Here is a 20,513-nt window from a genome sequence, read left to right as displayed (position 1 = left end):
AAGGCTTTTAGTCATGACCAAGAGAAGAATGAAGGATTTCTCCTACCCAGTGGTGAGACATATCATTAATGACATCTCCATTCACATTGCTAGTTGTTGCTATGGAAGCAATGAGGTGAAAGAGAATTCTTCTACACTTCAGAACCCGAAGGAATGAATTGAACTACATCATGAACCACTTGGCTCTGATTTGGGTCAGCTTGTCCTGAGAGTGAAGAGTCACTGCAAATCAATAGTTATTCTGACGATCACCTTTATCTTTATCTCCTTCATATTTCTATCCTGATGAGTATACAAATGATGTAAATCATACACAGTCATCAGATTTTCATCAGAACACCTGTGGAAGATTTTGGACCAACATGTTAGACAGCGTTCTCTATCACCATCATCTAAACACCAGCTGATGGATTTTATTTATTTATTCATTTATTTATTTTTGGGAAGAATGGTGTTCATCTCTTCAGTACAGTTCCAGAGATTTGTTATGCCAAGGAAGCTCTTCTGGTGGTGCATGGTGGCTCACCATCATACCAAGAGACATTATGTTGGTTTGTCTCCTTTCATTTCTCACATCTGGATATCTGTCTATCTAATTATTCACCCACAGTGCCCTCCAGAATTATTGGCAACCTTCATGAAAATGAATACATCAAAAGAACAGCATGGAGTAAGTGATATTTTGAGTGAAAACACTGACAGAACAACACTGTATAGTTTTAATGACTTTTTTTTTCAAACACAAGAAGAATTATACGTATGCCATTTTTGACAAAACTCCGAGTACCAGGTTATCTCTGCCAAAAACCTGGTTGCCTCTCCCAGACTTGGCCATAGACAGAGCTTTCAACATTATGTGCCAAATATACTACCAAATCAATCCATAAATATTTAGAGACACAAAATCAGTGCTTTGCCATGATCATCTCAGTCTCTGGATGTGAACCCTACGAAAAAGCCATGGGCTTAACTGAAGAGGGAAGTCCACACAGACAAATCTAACAATATAAAGGAGCTTACAATGTTCTGTATAATGGAGAGGACCAAGATCCTCGGAGTGTCTCCATCCCTGTTAGACATTACTGGAAAACTCAGGTACTTAGCTCTTCTGTAGAAAAATGCACTACTTAAAAATCTTACTGTGTTTGAAAAATAAAAGCTTTAAATAAATTCACAAAGTAGCTGAGGTTTCTTCAGTAGTAACTGTAGCTGTAGTCAGGAAAGGAAACACAGGAACTCAGCAACTCTCAGCTATTCCACTTAAAAACACAAATGTCATCAGAGCTGGAGTTGTGTCAACAAGAAAAAAAAATTAATCAATATAAAATAGTACAAAGGAAATGTCTTAGGTTGAAATATGCTTTCTGATGAAATGGAACAGACCAACACACACAGGGAGGTTTTGTAGATTTAATCATTTACAGTTATAAATCCCAGCTATAATTTACAAGATTAAGATTCAGACAGATAATGACGTGTTTTATTGAGACTGGCGTCACTGCTGTCCAACTTTAGGCGGTACCCACTCGTGGATTTTCTTAGGAGTGGTGGAATACGGGACGTAACAATCTGAGGTTCCGCTCACGTTGATCTGGTGGATTTCCGCCAGAAACTTCTTGGGCTCTGGAGGATGTGTGGTGGGAGGGTCGTCAGTCATGCAGTGCAGCCACCGGTGCCTGAGAAACACATTCAGATTAGCACATTTGTTCAGCTGAGTAAGTATTGATGCCAAAAATCCTGAGTGAAGAGGTCGTGATGGTTTTTTTGTACTGTGCCGTTTATTGAACCATTAAACAATGGCATAAATTCTCACACCCCAAACAACAGTCAATACAAAGAACGACAGAAGAAATCTCCACATATTGCATATCCACAATCGATACAGCAAAATGAAGTTATATGTGAAAGTTGAACTGCTTCTCACTTTCTTATACAAATGTAGCCCAATGGCACTGTCGTCAAAGTGACAGCTACTGAACGAGGCTACATTCAAAACAGAACTTTTCTTATTAACAGCTTATTTTTTTAATGCTGGATGATGCAGATGGAGAGATTTGTGGCACGTTACCATTCTGCAGGCACCATGCTGCCGTCAACGTCCCACAGTGTTCTCTTGCCGTTCATCTCTGTGGTGTAAATGACCCATCGGTGCCGGCCTGCGAGAGAGACGCCAAAAGAAGCGCCGGTTAATACTCAGTCATGAATTACATTCATACAAAATGCAGATTCACTAATTATAGAACATCCATATAATGTTGTAAGTAATGTACACAGAAACAAAATGAATTTACACCACAGTGTGTGCGCTGAGGCGTTCTACTCAACCGCTTAAACAACCTGACACACTGGGTGGAAGTAACGAATGTACTGAAAATATCTCCATTCCACATGCTGTTTTAGCTGATTTTTTATTTTCCGTACAAATTGTGATGGGGTGTCAGAAAAATCCAAACCATAATGAAATCAACATCTCATTGTAGAAACATCACAGCCACAAAGCAATTTCTGGAAATAAGGAGTTTTGAGATAAGATAGTGTCGAATTTTCTACTGCAACACACAAAACACATTTAACTACATCGCTGGATATATGCCAGTGTTTTGCTTTTGTCATCTCTCTCTCTCTATTTTTGAAAGATGGCCACCAGTGACAAATAAGGGCATCATGAACCAATCAAGTCTGCTGCAGATTCAGCAGCTGATACGCACTAGGAGTGTAAACCTCAGGCTTCTACACGATACGACAGGATAGGATAGGATGCGATTTCAATTCATAAGGCAGAGATTTGATATTTGATGATATCACTGAATCTGCAATGATACAATAACGATTCGATTTCAACTTTGTTCTGAATCTGGAGTAGGCCTAGCGTTAATTTACGACTGGTAATGATGTAGAGAAGGACTGTTTTAAAAAAGCATCAGAGTTACAGACAAATCACTCGCTAGCTTATTTACACATCAGTTTAAAAATATGATTTTTTTTTTTTTTTTTATTATTAGTTTTTTTTTTTATACGCACCAGTCATCTGTCCTTGTTTGATAATTGATTTATAATCAATAGTAATCGATTTAGGATTGTTACCTTGATTCATTTAAATCGTTGCATCGTTCCAAATCGCTCAATCATTACGCCGCTAACACGCAGTGTAGATTTCAGCTCTGTGCGAGTGTAGTGACTTATGTGAGAATTGCGTTTTCTCCTGTTTGGGTTACGATGGGAGATATGGTGCATTTTTTTTTTTTTTTTTTTTTTAAATAGGCTAAGCAGTTAAATCTGAATTTGTAATACCTTTAATGTAGTGTTCATCGCTTTACTCCACAAACATACACTGTAATATATAAAAAACCACAGACCTGGTGTTCTCTCAAAACTAAAGCCGATTCTCTTTGTATTTATGTTACGGCTTTCACAAAACTTTTGTATTCCCGCTCATGTATTCTCGCTTTTTAGATTTCTGCACATAAACATTCAAGTTAAACACAACAAGTGCTTTCAATTTGCCAAACACCACTGAGCCCCAGTGTGTGTGGCAGTGAGTGCGGTTGGTGATTTTCTAATCTAAGGTGTGTACTGATGCTGGTGATTAACTGGTGTGTTAGAGCAGAAAAATCACCAACGCTGGGCAAATGTGCTAGAGGAACAACCTGCATCACTTATCACTGATCTGTGTTTCTCAGTCCAGTCCTCAGGTACCTCAATCCCAGCTCCTAACACATCTCCCGCAGATAATCAGTACTCTTGACTGCTTGGTAGACAACAGTTACTACACTGTTGTGCATAAATATTCACCCCCTGAACGTTTCCACAGTTTATAGTATTAGAATCAGAACTGAAATGGACTTAGTTGGGATTTTAGCATTTAATTTACACAATTTGTCTAATGTTTGAAGGTGCAATTCTTTTCTTTATGAAACAGAAAAGCAGAATGTGTTCAGTGCATTAGTATTTAGCCCCTGGGTCAATGGAAGCTTTGGCTGCAACTACAGTTGCAAGTCTTATGTAGCATGCCAACATAATCTGTAAATAATTTTTTTATGCTATGTAATATTCACTATTATGGAGTATTTTGACTATTTAGATTCATGACATCGGTTCATCCAGGTTTTAACACTACAAAAAAAGGGAAAGTTCAAGGGGAAATACTTAAGCACAGCCCTGTAAAGCTCCTCAGAACTTACCAAAGAAATACAGCTTGTCCTCATAGTACTTGTTGCCGTATTTGTCGATCCCGACCAGCGCTCCTGTCTTCACATCATTAGCCCTGTCAAAAAGAAAAGGAAAAAAAAAAAAAATCTACAGCCAGACTGTATGAGCTCTTGCTGGCTGAGTACATAAACAGATGTTCATTTTAGCAACACACAATATAATTAATACACTATTTGACCAAAAGTATGTGGACAGCCCTTGAGTTCAGGTGTTTCAGCCACACCCAATGCTAACACATGCAGCAAATCAAGCACATAGACATGCAGTCTCCATTGACAAACACTTGCAGTAGACAGTATTGTACTGAAGAGCTCAGCGACTTTAAACGTGGCACTGTCGAAAGATACCACCTTTGTCACAAATCAGTTTGTGAAATTCCTGCCCTGCTAGATCTGCCCCGGCCAACTGTAAGTGCTTTTACTGAGAAAAAGAAGCGTCTCTGAGCAACAGCAGCTCAGCCACGAAGGTGTAGACCACACACACTCACTGAGCGTGGCCGCTGGGTGCTGAAGAGTGTAGCACGTACAAATCTCCTATCCTCTGTTGTATCACTCACTAGAGTTCCAGACTGCCTCTGGAAGCAACATCAGCGCACAAACTGTCCGTTATGAAATGGGTTTCCGTGGCCGAGCCTATGTGCAATGCCAAGCGTCGGCTGGAGCGGTGGAAAGGGCAGAGCGGTGGAAAGGGCAGACTGTGGGAAAGGGCAGAGCAGTGGTAAAGTGCAGAGCGGTGGTAAAGTGCAGAGCGGTGGTAAAGTGCAGAGCGGTGGTAAAGTGCAGACTGGGGTAAAGGGCAGAGCGGTGGAAAATGCAGACTGTGGTAAAGGGCAGAGCGGTGGAAAATGCAGAGCGGTGGAAAGCACTCTGCCACTGGACTCCGGAGCAGTGGAAACGTGTTCTCAGGAGTGACGAATCACACTTCTGGCAGTCTGATTGATGAATCTGGGTTTAGCCGATGCCAGGAGATTTCTACCTACTGGAATGCATAGTGCGCTTAAGATTGTTGGAGGAGGGATCTGCGTCTCGGGCTGTTTTTCAGGGTTTAGGCTCCTTAGTTCCAGTGAAGGGACAGTAAATCTTAATGTTAATGCGACAGCATACACAGACCTTTTAGACAACTGTATGCTTCCAACTTTGTGCCAACACTTTGGGGAAGGCCTTTCCTGTTCCAGCATGACTGTGCATGCAGTCCATAAAGACGTGGTTTGGTGTGGAGGAACTTGAGTGTCCTGCACAGAGCCCTGACCTCAACCCCAATAAACACTTATGGGATGAACTGGAGTGTCGATTGTGAGCCAGGTCTTCTCGTCCAACATCAGTGCCTGACCTCACTAATGCTCTTTTGAGTGAATGGACACAAATTCCCACAGATACACTCCAGAATCTTGTGAGAGATTTCCCAGAAGAGTAGAGAATGTTACAGAGGCAAGGGGAGGATTAATCTGTATTAATGCTCATGATTTTGGAAAGGGATGTCCAACAAGCTTATAGGTGTGATGGTCAGGTGTGCACATACGCTTGGCCATACAGTGTAGATTACTAACATCATCACTGAGTATAAGAGCACAGTAATAAATATAAATCAGCACTGGGTTATTAACAGATCCAGCCATTTCCTCTTTAAGTGCATGCACAAAACAAAATACAAAAACCCGATCACTTCTCACTGTCAAATTTATCCACGTCTTAGTCAAGTTAGCTCATGTTTAACCTTCTTTAGTCTCGATGTAAAGATGCCATATGTAAACACACAGAGCAGTAATGAAGACTTACTCTACATTAGCTATTTAGCTCGTAGCCAACTAGCATCTATGCTACTCTGAACACAGAGGTCATTCCAGTTTACTGATTTTATTCTCCTAATTTTTCTACTCTAAATCTCCAGTTTTTTCTCCACATATTCACAGCACGCTACTGTTTTCATACACACCTGAACAACTGCAGGAGAAAGCCCTTAACCCCACCGTGACCCGTGATTTGGCCAACGGCCCTGCGGACTAAGTGAACATACTCCGCCATAGTAGACGGGCTACTGCAACAAACCCCGCCTCCTGCGCGCTGATTGGCTAATAATATGCCGCTCACTGTGCTGGGATTGGCTAGTACGAGCCCATCTCCTGGGCTTTGATTGGTTACACTCACCATCAGTCTGCAGTTTGGGCAGCGAAATAGTATAAACTGTTATGTTATTACAAAATGTTATTAGAATAAAATGCGCTAGTTATAATGTATATGATGTTCCGCTCTAAAGTTCCGCTGTATTCTATTGGTCGCTACTCTGATATTAACGAGTTCTCAGCTGTCAGTATGAACGACTAGCCAATCAGTGTACAGGAGGCGGGACTTGTCCTACACAAATATCGTTCCGCATGGTACACGGCTGTTGTATTTAGTTCCGATCCTGTGTGTGTGTGTGTGTGTGTGTGTGTGTGTGTGTGTGTGCGTTTTAAGCTCTTAAAACAGGTGTTTTTGGTTGCTTATCCTTAAACCATATGTTTAGTTTGCTTGTGAACTGAAATTACGATGGTCTGTAGAAATATAATTACATAGTTTAATTGAACCAGAATATCCATTTAGCAAATAAAATCTTAATAAAACATAACTAGAGATTACTAAAATTAGTAAATTTTATTATTAGTAATAAAATTAGCTTTATTATTTATTTTACACCATATCGCTGCTGAAATCCTGAATCTGATTGGTCAGAAGGTGTTGATTAATTTTCTGTAACACCAGCTCTGACAGTAGTTCAGACTACAAGGCAAATCACAGGTTTATATTAATGTGCTCCTTCTAATACATTATCGTTTCTATAGTAACAACTTATTTAATAAAGAAAAGCATAATCGTTGATATGGTGAAGTTTGCTGTAAGTAGACGTTTATTTAACATTTACAAGAGTCTTGTGGGTCAGCGCTTTGTAACTGTCAGTAAGAGGACTTCGCACTTTCCAGTTTCTCTTTTACATGTTTTTTTGCTTATTAACTTCAAGTGAGAAATAAAGAAGAGGCTGGTGAGGAAAAAACTGTTTGACAGTTTATGGACAGTCCACATTAAATGTAATTATAAATGGTTAAAAACATGATATGTTGTTCTGACATAAATAAAAAATTGTAAATGCTAGTAAACTGCTGTGGTACGAGAGGAATAAAACACTTTAGGAGATGCTGTTATTGGAAAACTCGGTTGTTGATTATTTCCTACAACAGCACAGCACATCGTGTTTTATTCCTTAACTGAACCTTTCGCCCAGACGCACAAATGATTCAGCAAGGCATGTTTCATCAATAGCAGCACAGTGCCACTATTTTAGGCATGATATCTTAGATAATTTCTCAGAGGAGGGGGTTTCTTTTTTTTTTTCTTCATATTTTAGTGTGATTATACTGCAATGACAGCAAGAGCATAAATATCTCTGTATAAGAGTGACATTTATTACATTTATATACACAATTCATGTACATACAGCAAGATAAAGCTTCAATTACGTCCCTTCACAGTTCACACATTTACAACCAAATAACTGAACCTGTCCAAATCAAGCACTCCGGTTCCCCAAATCCATCATCTGAAGCAAAGTGCAGCTGCAATCCATACAAATGACAACATCCTCAGTCTTCATCATGCGCCAGCTTGTAAAACACTGACCTTCTACATCCATGCACTGTCTAAAGGCCATGTCTTATTGGCTGCTTCTTTTATACATCAAAGTCAAAAGGTCACTTTTAGGGCAGCGAGATGATGGTGCGGTCAGTCAGCAGGCACTGTGGCCCTGAGGCTGATTGGAGTTTGTGGATGGGGCTCGAGTCACTCTGTGGTGCCGGCTGATTGGCTGTTGTAGTCGGTGGAGTCCATTTTGAGGATGTAGGGAATGATGCTGTCGATTTGGACATTCCCGATGAGGCCGGCGAAGAACAGCTCCTCGGTCACGGAAGCGCTCATTAGACGCAGAGCAGGCAAACGTAGCAGCAACTTCGACAGCCTGAGAGAGCGAGAGAGTGAGAGAGAGAGAGAGAGAGAGAGAGAGTGTCAGTGAGGATGGCAGGGGAGGTTGGGGTTGGAGACACTTAAATGTTTATCTCAGACCTCACACCCCACACATTTTATATGGAAAAGAATATTGACAAAACACGGTATCATGCTTTCCATAAGTATTCACCCCCTCAAGCCTTTGTACATTTTGCAGTGTTACAATCTGGAACTGAAATCATTTTAATAAGGATCTTTACCATTTGATTTATAGAATGTCACATTTGGAGGTTCAAATATTTTTTTTATTGTGAAGTCAGTTAAAACATACATTTTTGGTTTCATATGTATTCACCCCCCTCAGGCAGTACTTGGTAAAACCACGTTTGGCTGCAAGTACAGCTGCAGGTCTTCTGGGATATGTTTCTATCAGACTGAAAGGAGACCATTAATGAACAGCAATTTTCTTACCATAAATTCTCAAACAGATTGAGGTCAGGGCTTTGACTGGCCCATTCTAACACATTCAGATTCTTGGTTTTTGACCACTCCAGTGTAGTTTTAACAGTATCCTTAGGGTCCTTGTCCTGTTGGAAGGTGACGCTCCAGTTGAGGTGACCAGTCTCCCAGGCTGATGAAAAGCATCCCCCCAACACAATGCTACCAACCTCATGCTTCACTGTGAGGATGATGCTCTCAGGGCGATGAGTAGTGTTGGGTTTCTACTAAACACAATGTTTGTGCCAACGCCAAAAAAGATAGTTTTGGTCTCTTCATGTCAGAGAGCCTTTTTCCACATTCCTTTCTGCAAACTCCAAAATGGGACTTCACTTCTCTCTTGCTAAAAGCCTAACTTTGTGGAGCATCCAGGCTTTGGTTGTCCTGTAGACAGCTTCTCCTGTGTGAACTGTGGATCTCTCCAGCTCCTTCAGAGTTTCTGCTTCTCTGACTAATGACCTGCTTACCTGGTCACTGACATTTGGTGGATGACTGCCTCTAGGAGCTGCAGTTGTGACATATTCATTCTCATTTTTATTACTGGGTTTAATGGTGCTCGATAGGATGTTTAAAGTTTGGAATTTAAATAACCAAACACTGATTGATACTGTTCCACAGCTTCGTCCCAGACTTGATTTGATAGCTCCTTGGTCTTCATGATGCCGTTTGATGAAATGTGTTCTCAAAACTAATTAAACTAATTTAAATAAATCTGTACATTTTTATTTGTAAATAATTTTGCAAACAATATAGATTTTTCCTCCTATTGGTTAATTTGTATACACTCATGACATACACTCACATATGATCCCATTTCATTTCCAGGTTGAAACACTACATAATGTGGAAAAGTTCAAGAGCGGGTGAATACCTATGCAAGGCCCTGTACAAGTACAGAATATGTAAGTTACCGATAAGTATCCTCTGGGTACACCCTGCTGACGTAGTCCTGCAGCTCCATGTAAGCTTTCTCCTGGAAGCGCTCAATCTGAAGAGTGCTGTCCACTCCAGCATAATCTACCACACACAAACACACAATCAATCAGCTCTTCATCTCATTCTCTGTCCTTTTTCTCTCCTTGACCTTTCATTGATGCTTCATGTTTAAGGCTGGCTCTCATAAGCTGATCTTAAAATCATCAAAATATCCAATAACTCCACATGCTCCTACGTGTTCTTCACGTACATTTGCACTGATAAAGTTAGTGTGAACTACGTTAGCAAGATAAAAAACTGTCTGCCACGAAGAAGAATGATACAGATTTAGCGTGAAGCGCTCTGTTACCTGGGCTGAAGAGGACCGTGGCTTTGAGGTAGGCGTACTCATAGGCATCAGGGCTCACACGATTCATGCTGTTGCAAAACTCCTGCATTCGCCAGATGTGCTCCATCACTTGCTTTACTCTCTCCGCCGAAAGTTTCTCTAACACACATACACAAACACACATTCCTTCAAAATGGATTACCGGGACTACACGAGATGTCGCTGGCTCAACACATTTTATTAAATGATCACATGTTAAGTAAAGGCTTTTTTTTTTTTAAATACTTTGGTAATACTAAATTCATTCTTCAGTTCATTAGTAACAAAATGTTCTTTATTTTAACACAATGTTCACAAGTACAGATTTTATGTAAGTCACACAGGTCATGTCCCAAACGATGTACTATTGCTCTAAACAGTACTCCATTATACATAGTAACACACTGTGGCACGTTAAATCTGACGTTCTGTTTACTCCACTAGTTCATGTGCATGAACACATTATGCATCCATCTCTTGTTTTCTGTAACATTCCCTCAAAATGTCAAATGACTTGTGTCTGCTTCTAGATCACCTCCAATGATTGTGGAAGGTTTTTTAGAGCTAAATTAAAGCACTGCACTATCTGCACTAATTAAACACTGCACTGTCAAACAATGTGTGGAGTTAAAATAATCTGCCAACCGCACGCTGCACTGAAATGTGACCTCTTACCTTCCTCCAGACTGCTCTGCAGGTGGCTGACTATGGCAGTGAGGATCATCTCCACGTTCATGACCTGAGCACACTGAGCCAAGCCCAGAGCAAACAGCTCATTCCAACACGCCTTTATCAGAGTGATCCCATTCTCTGTCCTGCAGAGAGAGAGAGAGAGAGAAAGAGAGAGATGGAAGGGGAAGAAAGAGTCAGAGCAAACAGATGAACTAAAGAAGATAAGATTAAGGGACAAATAATTCCAGACAATCAAGGGATGAGAGAAAATAAACGTACAGAGAGTTGAAAAGACAGAAGAAAGAGTAGGCTGGGTGGAACCTGGAGAGAACACACACACACACAGACACACACACACACACTCTTACACTCACCCGAGAGCCTGGAAAGCGGGAATGGAGCGCGCCCAGTGCATGGAAAGGAACAGGAGGCGAGATGCCGACTCACAGATGTAGTTCAAATTAAGAAACTCCGGCACAGGCAAGGGCATCATCAGCTACACGTGCGCGCGCACACACACACACACCTTTCCATTAGTAATGATTAGTGACATAGGCTTTATTTTAAATCCTAGTTCAGTATTTTTATTGTGAAATTTACATGTTTGAGTCTCAGGTTAATCAAGGTAGCTTAAGTCATTTTACTATTAATGAAAATACTATCTATTATATCGTTATGGTAACACGAGGTTTACATCACATTCAGTGGGCTTGGCCCAGTCTCCTAAAAATGTCCTGAAAAGTAAAGGGTCATCTTTTCAAACTGCCTGTAAAACAAACTCTCACAGTCCAGTTCCAGCTTTGTTTCTGGTTATATGACAGAGAGTGGGCTGTGTGGTGACCTCTGACCTTAAAAGGCACGTGCATGTCAGAAAGCAGTGGCCCTTCCAGCTCCAGCATGGTGGTGTTCTGCTCCTCTGAAACACTCCCTTCTACAGCATAACAGTTCCCATCCTCTGGCTGCAGAACTTTGGCCAATGAGTCAAAGGCTCTGTACAGACACACACACACGGGTTACTAACACCACGCTGCTCAGGTTTTCTGTCCCTCCATTATAGAGAAAGACGCGTCTGTGCTCTTACTGAGTGATGTCACTGGAATTCTGCTCGTCTGGTTGGACATCGGTCACAGAGCCACCCTCAGTGCTCATGCTCTCCAGTCCTGATTGGTCGGCGCTGCTGTCCGTCGCCTCACGGCTCTTGCTCATGTGGGCCAGAGACGTGACCACGTTAGCCAACGTACTGAGATCGCCCTGAGATTCATCATTCTGCACGAGGACCCAAAGAGGCACATCAGCTTGTACATTCATTACACTAAAGATACACAATTTGCACGATTGTACAGTATAGTGGCATTTTTTTCACATACAAAGCACTGAGAAAGAAAACTAACTAAGAGGTTTGTTGCATCGTGAAACCCATTTCTCTGTTTATAGATTAGGGACTATAGAATATCAATGAATCATACTGAAGCACTCTGTTATGTTCAATTCCAGCATTCTTTTATGACTTAAAGGAATATTCAGCCAAAATGAAACTGCATAATTTCTTTAACCCTTGAGGGTCTGAGGCTATTTTGGCCATTTTTTGTATGCTTTTGATTTTGCCTATATATAAAACCTGTTTGTTTCAGTCTGGTATCTTTTTGCTAGAACACACACACACCAAAAAAAAAATCAGATTAAGAAAAGTCTGATGATTTCTTTTCATTTGTTTATACAACAAATAATGACAAATATATTCCAATAATTGCCAGTCCTTTGCCAGTTTCACCATCAAAACAAACATGAGATAATTTTTATATCAACTTTAACTTACTACATCTCCATTTCTACATGGTTTATTAACACCAAACAAACCCCACACTAAAGTTTCCAGCCAGCTGTATTGTGAAGAATGGTCTCTTTTATTGCAACCTTGTCATAAAAACACACAAAGTGTGTGCATATGGTTATTATGTGTGTGGATGTATCACCTGGTCTGGTGAGGAGGGGATGAGGATTGTGTTGTCTAACTTGGACAGAGACTGTTGGATGTTCAGAAGCATGTTGGAGTTTAACACATTGGTAGACCTGTGCAGAGTAAATATGCATGCATGTGTTAAAAACACTCAAAAAATATTAAAAACATTCTCATACACAAATAAAAAAAAAAAAGCCTTGATCTCATACATGTACACTCTTAAGCTTAAATTATACTTTTGAATAGTTGCAAAAGATTACGGGTCGATTATGGGTCAGGCAAATGTGCAATGCTCTGTGTCATGCACATGCTGATTGGTTGAACAGGGAAGTGCATCCAAAACCAGTCTGGCTATTCTCTGGTGACCTCTCTCATCAACAACCTTTCTGTCTGTAGAACTGCTGCTTATTTTGGTTTTTCTTTACTGCACCATTGTGAGTAAACTCTAGAGACTGTTGTGTGTGAAAGTCCCAGGAGATCAGCAGTCATGTAAAAACTCAAACCAGCCCATCATGCTACAGTTGATATGAACATTACCCAAAGCTGCTGGTCCGTATCTGCATGCTTTTATGCACTGCACTGCTGCCACATGACTGGCTGACTAGATAACTGCATGAATGAGTAGCTGTACAGGTGTTCCTAATAAAGTGTTCAGTGAGTGTATGTTTTCTTTACATTCAACAATATTAATGTGAAGTTGAGCTTTCTTTTGTTCTATGTTCAACAAGGAACTAACAGAATTTGAAACAAATACTTGATTTTACCTGCTCGAATTGTATAGCTAGTTAAATTTTTATATAGTGCAATGTTAAAAGATTTTGTTTTGATAAAATAAATAAAACATTTTTTATTATTTTTTTGCATACTAATCAGTAAGACACTGCCAGTGTCACATTTATATTTAGCAATTTTTCTTCCTTACTATTCTTTGTATCATTTTACTTTCACCAGCAGAGATTAATAAAGGTTTGCCTTATCTTAAAATATTTTATTTGTCAATAAATACGGGCCTATTTTTGCTAAGGGAATTATTACTGTATGATCATGTAAACACCTCTTTTTAACAGCCTGTATGTTCTTTAACTATTCTTCCTAGTACAGTTACACAGATGTTCTTTTTCATTGTTGTATACGACACTGCCCGTAGAGTACACACTCACATTACATGCAAGTCTTGGCAGACACGTATGTGAAAGTCGGAGCACAACGCCCACACACGGCCTTAGACACGAACCTGGCTGTCTCTTTCTCGTTGACGAAGGTGGGCATGGCGGCCAGGGGGCTGCAGAGGTTCTTGCGAATGTAGATCTTCTCGATGGAGGGGGCGCAGTTGGCTGGCTTTTCCCTCGTCACCTCCACTGGCTTCCTCTCGCACTGCACAGCTGAGAGACGCATGCACGACTAACGTTAATAATAATGCACAGCACATTTCAATAAATTAACAAAGGAGTAAACTCTTTAAGATATTCTTGTAAAGAGGCTAGAATGTTATAGAAATTACTATTCATGTTTGCTTTCCATTATTCAATTATCTTTATTTTTTATACCACTGAGTAAATAAAAGCATATACATTTTTTTATTTTTAAATATTAAATATGGCTGTTACATTGTCACAAGTATTTGGAAGGACGTTTCACATTGAAAGGAAGTTGAGAGATATCTGTTCAGCGGAAACCCATTTGTCATGTGTGTCTAATAAATGGCTCAGAATACACACGTTTGTCAGTAATGGTAAAATCTCTCTCAAGAAGAGAATCAGTGTACGAATATGAGATGTGTACATGCTTGTGTGTGTGTGTGTGAGAGAGAGACTCACAGTCCTGTTTCATGCCGAGGGCCATGCAGCGCTGCAGTCTGCAGTACTGGCAGCGGTTGCGGTGATGCTTATTGATCACACACTCCCCTGAGCCGCGGCATGTGTACACGAGGTTCTTGCGGATGCTTCGCTTGAAAAAGCCTTTGCAGCCTTCACAGCTCACTGCTCCATAGTGACGACCTTCAGGACAAACACAGAGAACCGTTAAATGTTACCCCTATAGTCTCTGATCAATCATAATTAGCATGTGATTAGCTCTGAGTCTACAATAACACAGCTGTGAAATTTTACACTTCACCTTAACTGTCCATCATTTTTTCATCATCTATCACGTTTTACTTTGTTAAACAACATGTTTTTCTTTTAAAATCTGTTTATTATTACTCTTGGATCATGCGACACATCAACTGTAAAAAAAATCCCTGCGTATGAGCTGTTACTATAGAAACAATGACGTATTAGAACGAGCACATTAATATTAACGTACCATTAATGTTATAGTTCTGAACTGTTATTCAAAAATAATGCACACCTTCTGACCAATCAGATTCGAGAATATAACCATGCTGTGGTATAACAGTATAACTACTATTATTATTTGTAGTAGTATTCCCAAAATCTTCCTCATGAATTAATTTTCTTGGACACACAGGGGATGTGTGTGTGTGTGTGTGTGTGCTGTCACTTACCTGAAGCTTTGTCTCCACACACCACACAATACTCTACCACAGGCTTGACAGAGCTTTGTTCTGTTCCCTCGGTGACAAACTGTGGAAGAACACCACATGCAGATAGAGATACAGATATAGCTGTATGCAAAAGTTTAGGCACCCCTCACCAGATTGTTTATTTTGGTGATTATGAAAGTTAAGAGACATAAACAACCTCTGCAGCAAACTATTTTAAAAACTAACATTTTTTTGCAACTCTTAATGCACAGTTACTTCATATTTGATTAACGTAGAAAAAAAAAAAACATAGTAATTGTGGTATGTGCAAAAGTTTGGACACCCTACTATGTCAGTACTTAGTAACACCCCCTTTTGTCTGTGTATGTGTTTTATGCCTCTCACCTGTATCTGCTGACCTGCCAGCTCAGGTGAAGTGAAGAGCAGTTGATTGACAGCTGATCCATCAGCTGAAGTCAGGATGACTTTCCCCGGTGAGCTCTCATGCTTCAGGAATAGTTTGTCCTGATTAGGATAATCCACGTTGGCTAATATAAACTGCTGCTTGCCGGCCCCTGCCTGATCATACGCCGTTACTATCTGGAGCTTTTGGCCCAGCTGCTGATCTGTCACGATCTGATCCACAAACACACACACACACACACACACACGTACGTTAGTGCTTAAGACAGCAGTAACTGTAGCAGAAAGTACAGTATAATGAGTATGTATCGTCTATTACCTGCAGACCTCCATCTGCTGACACCAGCTGAATTCTGGGACTTTCTCCTGCCATGACGACCCCACACACCGCTTAGGCTTAAATGCAACTCCCCATCACACACACACACACACACACACGCACACACACACACACACACAATCCTACGACGAACAACCTACACAAAGACACAAGTTTTACTAAATCAACAATCATCAGTAATGTTTATACACAAAATCAAGCTCCATACGATCCAAATGGGAAGTTAGAAGAGAATTTCCTCATCTGGAAACTATGAAGATAAACATCCACATTTCATCTTACAGTTTCTAGTGTTAGTTACAGGACAAACATATACTCATTTTAATGATATACAATATCGAGAAATGGCTTGATTAAAAAAAAAATTTAATACAGCTCCTAACAGCATTCAATAATCCATTTTTGCTTATCAGTAGTCACTGATCTGATGAGAGGAAACAGATAATAATAATAATAAATAAAGTAAAAATACTACTACTACTAATAATAATAATAATTATTATTATAATTATCGTTACTGTTATTATTATTCAAATTTCTGAATAATCTCACAGTGCTTCACATAAAACAATACATATTCATACATGTAACACTATGCATAAGGATTTAAAAAAAAAACTTGAAAACAAAGAATTTTAATGGGGGAAAAAATTTTCATACAGCAATTAATAAATAACAACATATGTTTATGTTTACGTAATTAGTAAACAGGTTTTATCTTAAAAAGCTCAGCAGATTAAACTCAGATGTTATGTTTAATGACAGGACTATGTCTATTTGAAAAAGTTAATTTTTAATCTGGATTTAAAAACAGAACCGTCATTCCTAACAACCTCTGGACCAGTGGATCTGTTTGTGAAAAGCACAGCCAATGAGTGTGGATTTTATTTTGTTGTTGTTTTTGTTTTTCAATTTGTTACACTGATGGAAATCTCCATCCACAATTATCAAGGTTATTATAATTATTAGTGAGTTTTTATTAGTATGAACCTGCTTGACACACACACACAACTAATATAACTCACTATAACTCCTAGGAGTGTTCAATAATAAATATTTATAATAAAATAAATAATCTGCTTAACAGTACTCAGGGTGTAACATCACTGCTAGAAGAAGAAGTGTAGAAACGGAGGGTTTTGTTGTTTTTTTCTTTGGAGCTCTCCAACCCAGTTAGCTTGATTAGCATGCTGGCTAATTAGCATAGCACTGAGTTGACATGTTTAATTGAATAACTATATTTAATCCCAGTGTCTGACAGGGACTCAGACCGGGTGTGTGGAAGACTTCAGTCAAACTGATCAGAAATGTGAAGCGGAAGATAAAGAAAGCGCTTTTCCTGTTGGGTGAAAGGTCAACATTGAAGGGTTAAAGGGCTAATAACGAGTCCCTGCGCCGCTTCCTACCACTGGGATTAGCAAACACACACCGAGTCAGCTACTCGCTACACACACACTCTGACTCGCCCTGAGTCTAAGCGGTTTATATTAGCGCTCATATCGCACTTTGTGCATTAAATAAACTAATACTGAACACCGGAAACGCGCGCGCTGAGCTAGCATGGAGCTAGTTTAGCCAAGCTAGCCATCAAACAGATGCTAAAACCGCGTTAGCTGTGTACAATTACACTGGAACTAACGCGCGCTAGATTGCTAATCTCTGAACCAAACTACTAAATAATCTGAAGAATGACATGCAATGCAGTGAAATGAAGAAAAGAAAGAGAAATGTTCAGTTGAAGTGGTTGACATGCTAACTAGCTACAGCAGGCCAGCTAGCCGCGCGCACTTTCAGATCACAGGCAAACACTGGTTTCTGCGAAAACTCTACACGCCCCACAAGCCTGAAACCGAACCTCTCGTTTTAAAAACTATTGCTCTTACCGTGTCACTCGATATTTTATCTCCAAAAATCCGATGTTTTTGATCAATTTTTCCGAAATCGCTTCGCCTCGGGGAGGTCAGAGTTCGCGACCCTTCCGCGCGAAAACTGCAACTGCGCATGCGCAGAAATCGTGTAGCGGAATGAAGGCGTTAATGGAGGACGTGTGGTCAAGAGCATGATTAGTGTAGAGCAGAACATTTTCCTTATTCTTCAGATTATATTACAATAACTTAATAGTTCACTTAACACTGTTTGTAGGATTGACCAGGTTTTCTCATCTCGTTTTTTTAAAACAAAGTTTTACTTTCATAACACACACACACACACACACACACACAATAAACAACAACAAACAACAACATTGCTGCTTAAAATGATTTATTACCTCTGGTAATTAACATTTATAGCTGACATACTGAGCACAATAGTTCCCTGGAGTGTTTTCAAATGGTTGCTTGAGTGTTACAACATAATCAAAAGTCAGTTGTGAGGAAAACAGAAAAAGCAACCCTGACCTGTTAGCTTAGGGATGAGTGACTACACAGCAGGTTTAATCAGAAAACTTCAGTGTGCAGTGTGCTTGTGCATTTTGTCCTGTCAAATAAAAACATCAATCCACTGTAATGTCACAACACCAGAATGAACATCATAAGATGTCAGATTGCAAAAAATCATCCTGATTTTGTTCACATGACACTTTTCCAACTAACCTGGGTAATAGTGTAGAACAGTGAGAGTTAAATCACTAACATGATTTCACTGTAATGACAAAATGGCACAAGGTGCACAGTGTTTTCTCTGAGTGTGCTGCTGACATCTCAGAAGGCTATGCTCGGTATCACGCAGTGACATTACACAGTTCTTAGCTCGCTAAAAACCTGACATGTTAAATTACAAAATCATTAAATTCATTTGAGGAGATTAACAATCTTGAATTGTTATAAATAGACCTGCATTAAACCTGCATTATATTACCATATACAGTATATTTACACATACATCCAGTTATTCCCAGTATCGTATTTAAATTTTTTTTTTTTTTACTGTCAGTCCTATACAAAGCAAAGATAAAAAGTTGTTTAAAAAGGCTAAACATAAAATAAAAATGTGGCTTCTTTCTGTTTAAGGCTTCTAAAAATAATAATAATAATTAAAAAAAAAAAAAAACACTACTGGCTTTTACAGTGGTATCCTACATCTCCCATGATGCACCATTGCACACACAAACATTTTTACTCTTCGACACAGAACTAAAGGCACTGAATAGTCACACTTGCTTGTGCACGTCCACATTTGACCCATGATCAAACGTGACCTTTTTTTTTTTTTTATCTTTCTGACACACACTTCACACTTACAGCCTTCCTCACATTCCCAGAACGTCACACTGGATGTTCATGACATGTCCAATGTCTGGACAGTGTGCAGAGCTTTGTTTAAAGTCACAGGATCTGGCTAATTTCTGGTATCTTTAATGTAAAATCTCATTTAATCCTTTGACCTACATATCCATTTGACTCATTTGGTGTGCGCACACACACACACACACACATCCAGTAGGATTTCAATGTGAGGCAGAATCCAACTCATGCTGAGTAACACAAGGTTAATGGTCTTGGCTTTCTGACAGTCCTGGTATTTCCAGTCACTTGTGCACAACCTCAGTGATCTCAAACACTTGTTTGATTTTGCTGTTGAGAAAGGAATCAAAGGAGGACAGCTGGAAGATACGATCCTTTGCTAGGTTGCTTATTCCGCATCCTTTTTTCCCCACACTTGTTTTAACACTTTAATTCTGAGTCTTCTGAGCTCAGGCTCTGTTCCTCACTTTACTGCTGCAGGCCAGAAAAAAAAAAGAGTTCTAATAAACTATTTGGATCCACATTAGTCAAAGAATCATGGCCTCCTGAAACGCCTCAATCCACCTGAAATGAAAAAAAAAAAACAGAGATATAAGTTAAAAGTTAATAAAAGACCAGATGTTCGTGTGCTTGCATTTTTGTGATTATGAAAAAATAAAGCTGTGTATCATTACTGAGATTCTGCAGGACCCCTGTCCAAAAAAATCAAGATGTTTTTACTCTCCTGTGGCCTGGAGTGGAGTGCAGAAATGAAGATCGCAAGACATAGAGAGAACACCAGTGCAAACAGGACTCGACAGCATAGAGTTCCCGAATAAGAATCGCGAATTGAGGGGGTGTTTGCTTTTTTTTTTTTTTTTTTTTGGTTTATGAGTTATGACTCAGTGGAATGCAGCACCATTTCAGTCTTTGTCATTCATTCATCATTCCTCCATTGCAGGGTTGCAGGAGATCCCTGGAACACTGGGAGCAAGATGGGAATACTTGTTGAGTCAGGGCACTGTACATGCACACACTCGCACGCACACACACACCTGGGGCAATTTAGCAAAGCCAAGTGCGGACAGTGCGAGGAAAACGGAGAACCTGGAGGACATACCTGTCAACATTGGGATTTGAAAATAAGGGAAATCCAACACCCCCCTGAGTTCTGTAGATGTTACAGCTAATGTTCTGTATACTGTCACCTGCTTTACCGGAGGTGAATGTAGCAAACATCAATTACACCCAGTGGGATTTTTTTTTATAGAAAGATTAAAAATATGGGAGGAATATGGGAAAATATTTAAACGGGATGATAGCGGGATAGAATGGTAAAATACGGGAGAATCCCGGGAAAAACGGGAGGGTTGACAGGTATGCTGGAGGAAACTCACACAATCATGGGGAGAAACCGAATTATAATTT

The 20,513-nt window shown here is 39.8% G+C and overlaps 3 protein-coding genes across 3 annotated transcripts in view; all 3 read right to left on the bottom strand.

Annotated features, from left to right (window-relative positions):
• Positions 1-1,396: 1,396 nt before the first annotated feature.
• ndufa12 (NADH:ubiquinone oxidoreductase subunit A12) lies at positions 1,397-6,294 on the bottom strand. Its single transcript, XM_026922731.3, has 4 exons — positions 6,142-6,294; positions 4,182-4,264; positions 2,069-2,156; positions 1,397-1,676 (listed from the first exon to the last, which is right to left on the bottom strand). The coding sequence occupies exons 1-4, from the start codon at positions 6,228-6,230 to the stop codon at positions 1,496-1,498; spliced, it is 441 nt and encodes a 146-aa protein (XP_026778532.2). The 5' UTR covers positions 6,231-6,294; the 3' UTR covers positions 1,397-1,495.
• A 1,331-nt stretch (positions 6,295-7,625) lies between these two features.
• On the bottom strand, positions 7,626-17,895 carry nr2c1 (nuclear receptor subfamily 2, group C, member 1). Its single transcript, XM_026923175.3, has 14 exons — positions 17,745-17,895; positions 15,841-15,997; positions 15,504-15,734; positions 15,120-15,198; positions 14,431-14,610; positions 13,848-13,995; positions 12,627-12,723; positions 11,735-11,919; positions 11,502-11,643; positions 11,028-11,149; positions 10,657-10,796; positions 9,964-10,101; positions 9,590-9,695; positions 7,626-8,193 (listed from the first exon to the last, which is right to left on the bottom strand). The coding sequence occupies exons 2-14, from the start codon at positions 15,892-15,894 to the stop codon at positions 8,019-8,021; spliced, it is 1,797 nt and encodes a 598-aa protein (XP_026778976.1). The 5' UTR covers positions 15,895-15,997; positions 17,745-17,895; the 3' UTR covers positions 7,626-8,018.
• Positions 17,896-18,106: 211 nt separating this feature from the next.
• The window catches only part of fgd6 (FYVE, RhoGEF and PH domain containing 6), a 34,755-nt gene continuing 32,348 nt past the window's right edge, over positions 18,107-20,513 (bottom strand). The window contains exon 21 of the mRNA XM_026923171.3: positions 18,107-19,670. Within this exon, the coding sequence (XP_026778972.3) occupies positions 19,634-19,670 (37 nt within the window). The 3' untranslated portion in view covers positions 18,107-19,633. The remainder of the gene's footprint in view (positions 19,671-20,513) is intronic.

Source organism: Pangasianodon hypophthalmus, chromosome 18 (assembly GCF_027358585.1).
Source record: "Pangasianodon hypophthalmus isolate fPanHyp1 chromosome 18, fPanHyp1.pri, whole genome shotgun sequence".
Lineage (NCBI taxonomy): Eukaryota > Metazoa > Chordata > Actinopteri > Siluriformes > Pangasiidae > Pangasianodon > Pangasianodon hypophthalmus.
Note: the sequence above shows the minus strand (reverse complement) of the source record. Positions and strands in the feature narration are given on the sequence as shown.